This window comes from Nicotiana tabacum, chromosome 3, assembly GCF_000715075.1.
Source record: "Nicotiana tabacum cultivar K326 chromosome 3, ASM71507v2, whole genome shotgun sequence".
In the NCBI taxonomy this organism is placed as follows: domain Eukaryota; kingdom Viridiplantae; phylum Streptophyta; class Magnoliopsida; order Solanales; family Solanaceae; genus Nicotiana; species Nicotiana tabacum.
The window spans coordinates 11,124,036-11,133,665 of record NC_134082.1 but is presented as its reverse complement, the minus strand read 5'-3'; the positions used below and the strand labels follow the sequence as shown (position 1 = coordinate 11,133,665).

Below are 9,630 nucleotides of genomic sequence, written 5' to 3'. Positions count from 1 at the left end.
TCATTATGACATCCCCATCATTACCTTTTTTGTTTGACGCTTGCTTTTGAGTATAAATATAACCTTTGTCTTTTCTTTCTCATAAAAGTTTCCCATCTTTGAATATTCATTCTTGTTTTCTTCCTCATACAACCATGTCTTCTTCGAACCCTAATCCCCAAAGAGTTCCTATTGTTGATGAACTTCCCCTTGCTCCTATTAGAAGCAGAAGAGGGGGAAGATTACGCAGTTTAGGATCATCATCTATTTGAGGTGCTTCTTTGCCTCCACTTAGTTCTACCCCTCCTTCTTCGTCTAGAACTAGGGGTTCTCTTCCACATAGATCTTCAGCCAGAAGTAGAGACTCTAATGAACCAGCTCGTGAACCCATAGTAGATGAAATTATCCCCTCTGAACTTTCTTTTTATACTGATAGAGAGTCAATTAGGAATCAGGTTTCTTTTATGTCCTCTCTTGATCGTGCTGATGTTTACCCTTCTCAGATTACTGAGGGGTTTAATCTCTGTTGTCCGTAGAGATTGCCATTGGAAATCTGACTTTCCAATCATAACTCCTAATGCAAATCAAAGGATCACATCCTACATGGCTGGATTTTCTTTCGTGTATACATATCCTTTTACACTGAATTTTAGACCCCCCATTGATCCTGTTATCATCGAGTTCTGTCATTTTTTCAATGTTTGTTTAGGACAAATTTGCCTCATTGTCTGGAGGACTATTGCTTGTCTAAGATACTTGGCGAACTTGGTTCAGTTGCCTTTTACCTTTTTTCATCTGATCCACCTCTACTCCCCTAAGCTGTTCCGACATGAGATCTTTACTTTGGTGGCAAGGAGTAAGAGAGTTTTAGTCAACCCTGAGGATGACTAGGACCGTGGCTGGTATGCCAGATTTGTCGTTGCTCCTACCGTAGGGTTAGTAGATGAAGAAAATGTACCATTCCTTGAAAAGTGGAATTTTGCACGTAAGTTTTCTTTACAATTTTTTTCTTTTCTTTTTCCCCCTCCTTTTTTTTAAAAGGGTTTATTCTTCCCTTGACTATTTCGCTTCTCTTTTTTCAGCGACCATGGGAACTGTTGAAGAGATTCTTAATTTTCGTGATTGGGTAGAGAAATTGTTGACCACTACTCCGATGGAGGTAAGATCTTGGAAATACCTTTCGAACAGGTTTGGTTGGAAGGTGAAAACTCATGGTAAAAACCTTACTTTTTTCCTTTCTATTTTTGTCCTCCTTTCCTTTAGAATATATTTGACCCTTCTTTTTATCGGGGTTTCCTATTCGTGGTGTAAGTGCCGAGTCAATCGAAGCATCCAGGGTTTCTTTGGCAATAGCTCAGGATATAATCTTGAGTTTTTCATTGAAAAGGAAAGTTGATGCATCCCAGGATTCTGAGGAGGAAGAAGAACGGGATGGAAGTTCTTTGGTTAGAAGGCCGCAGGCCAGAAGATGCATCATTTCAGATGATGAAGCTACTCCTCCTCGTTTTGTTCCCGTGACCGAGCCTATTGAAGCCACCTTAGTGAGTTCTGATGATGATACTCCTACGACAGCTCGTGACTCTGATTAACAACTTTTTTCACGTCGGTTTGATAGTGAAAATTTTGATTTGGTGTCTGATGAAGTACTTCTTGCCTCTTTCCCCGTGTCTGTCCTAGTAGAATGTTCTTTACCTGTTTCTACTGCTGCTGTTTCTGCCCCACTTCAAGCTATTATGACTTCCTCTACAGTCCCCACTACTATTGTTCCTCACACTGAAGTTGGTTCTTCAAGTGAAAGTAGAGTGATGAAGCAGATTACCATCGAAGTCCCTGCTGATAGTAGTCTTTTGAAAAAGTCAGGTCGGGCTGACGTATGGTTGGAAACCTTGATTGGTCCGGTTGAAAAGTCCAAACTAGAAAGTCATAGTTCTTTGACTTGGATGAATGATATCGTGCAATCGTCACTGAAGGTATTGATTTCTTTGCATGCTTTATTCCATTCTCCTTTTACTAAGATTCTTACCCCTTATTTTTTTTAGATCAATCTCATTGGTACGGAGATGATGAAAATGGTTTCCCATACAGAGCAGTTGATGCATGATTACCAAATTGAGGCATACAATTGGAAAGAACAATATGAAAGTCTTCAGCTTGAGATGAAAGTTTTAGAAGAAAGCAAATGTACCTTAGAGTAGCAGTTGAGGGTCGTGACTTCAGAGTTGGCAGTTGAAAAAGCTTCTTCCAACCAGGCAAGCAAGGATAAAAATCTCCTCTAGTCATCATTTGCCGAACAACTCTCCAAAGCCACCGAAGAGATCAGAGGTTTGAAGGCCTTGTTGAACGAGAAAAAAGTTTATGCAGGTGAACTTGTTCAAACACTCACCCAGACCCAAGAAGATCTCTGTGTGTCTTCTGATAAGGTCATATTTTTGGAGAGTTCACTTGCCCCTTTACAGTCTTCTTACGATATTATTTTAGCTAAGAGGGAGGAGCTCAAGAGTGAAATTGACAATTGGGAAAGATACTATGAGGCTCTTGAAGACAAAGCTGTTATTGAAGTAAGTTGGGCTATATTGAACACACGCCATTATACCCTTACGAGGTTAGCCAAGAAGGCTTTAACTTGAATGCTGAGTTAGCAAAGATTAAAGAGACCATTGAAAAAACTCAGCAAGGCCAAAGTTTCTCTTCTCCCATGGTTGATACTCCCGAGCACGTCGAAGCTGACCCTAGTGCGGTGGATGTCCCAGCTCCTTCAGATCAAGTTGAGCCTTCTGTTGCTGATGATGCCGTTTTGAACCCTTCTCTTGCTCCATAGTGAAATTTTACTTGTGAGGTTTTTTTCTTTTTTGGTGGAATATGTGGTGGTTTTACCCCTGGTTTCATTTTGGGGGTTATGTTTTTGGTGGTCTTTTCGGGGCTTTTTGTAAAAATGACAATCAGATTACAACTAAGTTCATACTTACTTTTAACTTAATATTATAAAGTTTCCATTTTAACTCAATTCTCTCGAGTTTCTGTTATACTCTTTTGCCTTGTTTTTTATATAAGTCCAAGGTCTTGTTTTTAGTTTGCGGGTTTTTAGTCTTACCCTTTTGACTTTTGCATTTTTTAGAAATGCTTTATTAACTTCATGGATCTTTGAATCAAACATGAATTTATAAAAGAGAGCCCTTTTATATATGACACTTATTGAAGAAGACGTCTCAATTGCATAATGGTGTAAACATACGAAAGAAGAAACAGGAACACACATATTTCTTGAAACAACTTTGATAAAGTTTTCATTCGAACTTTGTCAAGTGTAAGTGACATTTTACATGCATTTAAATATCTTCCATTACTCTTCCATAACTTTTTCTTTACAAAAGATTTGCAAAAAAGAAAGAAAATCCAAGGATTTCTTTATGACCCATGGCTAAATACTACCTTTAACCTAAACATCGTAAGATTTTGAAATCTATATCCACGAATGTATTGTTCACAGGTTTTTTGATCAGGCTTTTGTTATTGGCGTGTTACTTTGCTCTGAACTTGATATTTGATGAGTAGACTTTTAGGTTTGACTTGAAATTTAATTATTTTCAGTCTTCTTTATACATATATCATATGTATATTATATAGTCCCCCGAGTGTGTGAGCTTTGAAGTATGAAATTTCGAGCACTTGAATATTCCTTCCATGCGGTCCTTTTCCTAAAAAGGAAAACATACGGGACTCGGAGGTACGATTTTAGATGAAGACTGCTTAACCCATTCAAATTTCTATTAGAATAGTTGTAACCCTAGACCGGAAATTATGTTCTTTCCACATGTCTTTTGGGTCGTAATTCATCATTTAGTGTAGGCTAGCTTTCTGCCTATCATCTAAAATCGTTAGTAAAATTTTAATAAGTCAAAAATAAAAATCGTTAGTGAGGATACCTGCCCTTGGATATTTCTTTTCCTTAGAAGTAGTATCTCTTTAGATGAACAGTATTCCAATTTGAAGGTAGAATCTTGCCATCCAATGTTACAAGCTCGTATGCTCCTTTTCCTGCGATACCATGAACCTTATAAGGCCCTTCCCAAGTTGGACTTAACTTTCCTTCATTGGTTGCCTTTGTGGATTGGAAAACTTTCTTGAGTATATAGTCCCCAATCTTAAAGTATCTGAGATGAGCTTTCCGATTGTAATACCGCTTAATAGCTTGTTTTTGTGCTGCCATCCTTATTAATGCAGTTTCCCTCATTTCTTCAAGTAAATCCAGGTTTATCCACATCTCTTCTTCGTTCGATTCTTCTGAAGCTTGAGTATATCTCGTGCTTGGTTACCTTATCTCGACTGGAATTAAAGTTTCAGCCCCGTATACAAGTAAAACCGGAGTTTCCCTTGTTCGATAAGCCCACAAGACTCCAGACAGTACCTCTAGCCAATTGCCTTTAGACTCTTCCAGCTTTTTCTTCAAGTTGTTGATAATGACTTCAAATTGGTTCCCGGCAACGAAACTAATTTGTTGATTCAGCTTGTCCATTACCCACCAGATAGTAAGGTGTTGAGGTAATCCTTTTAATTTGCCAACTTTGGAAAAATTCTATGATTTGTTCACCTATAAATTGTGGGAAGTTATCACATACGATTTTCTTCGGTACCCTGAATCGGCATATGATGTTCCGCCATATAAAATCTCTGACCTCTTTTTCTCGTACCTGTTTGAAAGCTCCCGCTTCTATCCACTTAGTAAAATAGTTAGTGAGCACTAATATAAATCTTACCTTCCCTTTGGCTTGTGGTAATGGACCTACGACATCCATCCCCCACTTCATAAAAGGCCATAGTGCAATGACCGGATGTAATAATTCAGCTGGTCGATGCATGTTATTACCATATCTTTGGCACTTGTCACATTTTGCCACAATATTTTCCGCGTCTTCTTCCATTTTCGGCCAATAATAGCCGGCTCTAATCATAGTTTTTACCAAAGATCTTCCTCCTGCATGATTTCCACAATTTTCCTCGTGTATTTCTCCCATCATGTATTCCATTTGAGAAGGCCCGAGGCATATTGCTAGAGGAACACCGAACATTTTACGATAAAGATTGCCTTGATTTAAACAGTAGCGAGCAACTTTTTGCGAAGTGCTTGAGCCTTTTTCTTATCTTCAGGTAAAATTCCATACTGCAAAAAATTGACAATCTCGTTCCTCCAATCCCAAGTTAGATTATTGTAATTTACCTCATTTTTGTCTTGATCAAGTACTGAATGAAACAAATGAAACACGGAAGCATTTTCTTCATTTGTTACTTCTGCAGCAGACGCAAGATTAGCTAGAGCGTCTGCCTCAGCATTTTCTTCCCTTGGTATTTGCATGACTTTCCAAATTTGAAATTGCCTGACCAAATCTCGTGCCTTCTCCAGGTACTGCTGCACCCTCGCCTCTCTGGCTGTATAAGTCCCCTGCATCTGGTCAACAACAAGCTGTGAGTCGCTTTTAATTATTATCTACTCTATTCCGAGCTCTCGTGCCAACTCTAAACCTGCAATCACAACTTCATATTCTGCCTCATTATTGGTGATTGGATGACACTTTATTGCTTGTCTTATGGTTTCACCCGTAGGTGGTACTGGGACAATGCCCAGACCTGCTCCTTTTACATTAGACGAACCGTCAGTAAATAAGGTCCATGTACCTGGCTTAGATCCGTTAAATATCTGCAGTTGTTTTTCTGCTTCTAAATGTATCCCTTGGCTAAAATCTGCCACGAAATCTGCTAAAACCTGGGACTTTATTGCAATTCTAGGTTGATATGTAATGTCATATTCACTTAGTTCTATAGCCCATTTGGCTAATCTACCCGATAAATCTTGTTTATGCAATATATTACGTAAGGGGTAGGCAGTTATCATGGAAATAGGATGACATTGAAAATAAGGTCTTAATTTTCTAGATGCCATAGTCAAAGCTAATGCAAGTTTCTCTAAATGAGGATATCGAGTCTCAGCATCGAGCAAAGATTTGCTAACATAATAAATCGGTGATTGCTTACCTTGGTCTTCTCGAACTAATACGGCACTTACTGCCACTTCTGAAACTGCAAGGTATACAAACAATTTCTCCCCATCTTTTGGTTTAGCTAGCAGTGGTGGATTTGACAGGTACACCTTTAAATTTTTAAGCGCTTGTTGACACTCTTCAGACCATTCAAATTGGTTTTGCTTCTTTAAAGCTGAAAAGAATTTGAAGCACTTTTCTAATGACTTGGAAATAAACCTGCCTAGGGCTGTTATTCTTCCTGTCAGCCTTTGTACTTCTTTTTTGCTCGTGAGTATATCCGAAATTTCTTCAATAGCTTTAATCTGCGCAGGATTTAATTCAATGTCACGGTTAGAAACAAGAAATCCCAAGAACTTACCTGATGAGACGCCAAATGCACATTTCTGAGGATTTAACTTCATATTAAATTTGCAAAGAATCTGAAATGTTCAGTCAGGTGTTGAATGTGGTCTCCTGTTTGTTGTGATTTAACCAACATATCATCTATATACACTTCCATGGTTTTGCCCAAGTGTTCTTGGAACATTTTTGTCACCAGCCTTTGATATGTGGCCCCATCATTCTTTAAACCGAATTGCATGGCTTTGTAAAGGTAAGTCCCCCTGTCTGTGATGAAGGAAGTCTTTTCTTCATCTAGAGAATCCATTTTAATCTGATTATATCCTGAATAGGCATCTAAAAAACTTAACAATTTATGCCCTGCAGTATCATCAATTAGTTGATCTATATGTGGTAATAGAAAAGAATCTTTAGGGCAAGCTTTATTTAGATCAGTGTAATCTACACAAACCCACCACTTACCATTCTTTAGGTACTACAACAATATTAGTCAACCAATCTAGATACTTTACCTCGCGGATAGACCCAATTTTTAAAAATTTTTGCACCTCATCTTGAATCACCTAGTCCTTGAAGGAGCCTTGCTTCCTTTTCTTTTGTTTGACAGGCGGGTACGATGGATCTTCATTTAATTTGTGAGTCATTACCTCCGGTGGTATACCTGTCATATCTGAATGGGACCAAGCAAAACAATCTGTGTTAGCCTTTAAAAATTCAATCAACTTAAGTTTCATTTCCGGGCTGAGGTTGGTCCAATATAAACTTTTCTGTCTGGCCAATATACAAATAGCACCACAGCCTCCATTTCCTTGATCGTTGTTTTGATATTTTCATTTTTCTCTAGTTCCTGAATAGTATCGGGCTTCAAATCTACATCTGTTTGCCCATCTTCAGTTGAGGTTCATGTCGATGCATCCTCAACTGCATTCTATAGTTGCTGTTTTTGTCACTTTTTGCGTTCGAATCTGCCACAGAACTAATGTTCTGTGAAGCTTGTTGGTCTCCACGGATTTGCCGTATCCCCTATTGTGATGGGAATTTGATAACTTGATTTAAGGTAGATGGAACAACGTCCATTTCATGAATCCATGGTCTGCCAAGAATCATATTGTAGGGCATATCCATTTCTACCACCTGAAACTTCGTATCTTTGACCACTCCTTCTGCGAATGTGGTGAGTATTATCTCCCCTTTTGTTACGATACTCGAGTTGTCAAAACCAGACAAGGTATGTGCCTTGGGTATTAGCTTATCATCAGCTTACATCTCGTTTACCACTCTTAACAGAATAATATTCACGGAACTACCTGGATCAATCAAAACTCGTTTTACATTAGTGTCATGTACAAGTAAAGATATTACCAGTGCATTATTATGTGGGATTACCACGCCATCTGCATTTGCATCATCAAATGTAATACTATCTTCTTCCAGAACTTGTCGAACTCGTTTCCCGTGTGTAACTGTTATTTTTGACACTTTCTTAGTTGCCGTGTATGTTACGCCATTAATATCTTCTCATCCACTTATGACATCAACCGTCCTTTTTGGTGAAGGAGGTTTTGGGGCTCCTGCCTATTCTTCATATATGCTTACTTTCCCTTTTTACTAAATAATTCAGTTAAATATCTTTGTTTTAATAAATGTTAAACTTTACCTTGCAGTAATCTACAATCTGCCGTTTTGTGACCTGATCGTTGTGAAACTCGCATAAAAAATCTAGATTTTGCCTGTTCGGGTTTGATCTTATTTCCTTTGGCCACCGTACCTTGTCTCCCATGCTCCTTAAAATAGCCACCAATTCGAATGTGCTAACATTAAAATTGTAACCGCCGATCTTTACCTTCGAGCTTCTGTCATCATCTCGCGTCTCTCGCGTGTTTCGTTTTTTTTCGAACCTTGATGATGAACCTGACTCTCTATCTCTTGATCTATGATCGTACCTTGGATTTTCTTGTTTTGAACACGAGTCCTTCCTGCTGGTCCCATGTAAGGCTCGTACCTATTTTCCCGGACCTTTTTTCAGTTTCAACTCGTCTTAAACTTACCCTTAGTGAGTGTTTCTCCGAATTTCTTGACCAATACTGATTCAATTTCTTGCTCGGTCAAGTCGTTACCCTTTATACCGGTTGTGAATGTAGTTACGTGATCCCATGGATCAGTTGTTCGATCATATTTCGGAATATCGGGTATCTTGAATTTCTTCGAAATTGGTAGAGGAGCAGCACTTGGCTTTCAGGGTTGTTGTGAATATTTGTCCATATCTATTCCCTTGATCACAGGCGGCACTCCAGGTATTTGCTCTATACGGTCGCTTTGCTCCTTGAGCTGTTTTTGCAAAGTTAGTACTAAATTTTGTAAATCAAAATTAACTGGATTACCTGGCTCTCCATCACGAGATTCGCTGGGAGCTCCGCCACTGCCTGAATTAACGAGTCCTGAGCGATGATTTTCTAGGGTGTTGTTGTTTGGAGTTGGTGTTGGCGGTACAACCGGCAACTGGTTGGTAAAAGCCTGAAGAGCATTGCTGACCTGTTGAGCGATTAATTTTTTCAAAGCTTCATCGATAGCTTGATCATTTTCATTTGATTCAGATCTGTCAGGAATCCCCTCTCGTGATTGTCGAGGAGAATGTTATGGCAAAGGGAGTGGAGTTCGGTCACCTTGTTGGTTCAGCTGATGTTGTGGATCTCCTTGGAGTGGTAAATTTTGTTGGTTATTGTCATTGACATTCGACATGATTGTTTTCGATAAAGAATCGATTTGGAAAGCAGAAGATTATCAGATTCCCAGTAACGGAACCAATTTGTTTAACCAGAAAATGGGAATTTCGGTCAAAGCTTACTTTTAAAAGAACTCGGGTTACTGATAATCAAATATAAAATAAATAAGAAGAATTGATTTAGTCGATAACTGAATAAGTAAAAGAAAGCAAAGTAAATCAGTGTATTCCAATAATATTTTGTGTCCTTACAAATGTTATTTCTCTCCTTTTATAGCTATTCTAAGTAATACGTTTCTTTCCTCTCATAACATAGTCATTATGAGCAATTAGAGATATTTAATGTAACGTTATAATTGACAATCGTAACTGTTTCGTGAAGATTCTATAACGGTTTCCATCATTGATGCCATTAATTATGGATAATACATATCTATACTTTTTGCTCTCTAGGTTCATTCTTCCGATGTCTCTTCAAATCACCAAAAGGTCCGAGTAACCGCTCCTTCCTGTTTTCTTGAATCTTTGCCCGTGCCTGTTAAGGCTCGTGTCTCT

The 9,630-nt window shown here is 38.5% G+C and overlaps 1 protein-coding gene across 1 annotated transcript; it reads right to left on the bottom strand.

Moving 5' to 3' along the window:
• Nucleotides 1-4,288: 4,288 nt before the first annotated feature.
• LOC142175646 (uncharacterized) lies at nucleotides 4,289-9,092 on the bottom strand. The gene is made up of 6 exons (XM_075242561.1): nucleotides 9,017-9,092; nucleotides 8,735-8,923; nucleotides 6,550-6,677; nucleotides 5,497-6,433; nucleotides 5,264-5,403; nucleotides 4,289-4,552 (listed from the first exon to the last, which is right to left on the bottom strand). Exons 1-6 carry the CDS (start codon nucleotides 9,090-9,092, stop codon nucleotides 4,289-4,291), a joined length of 1,734 nt encoding a protein of 577 aa, XP_075098662.1.
• Between the last annotated feature and the right edge of the window lie 538 nt (nucleotides 9,093-9,630).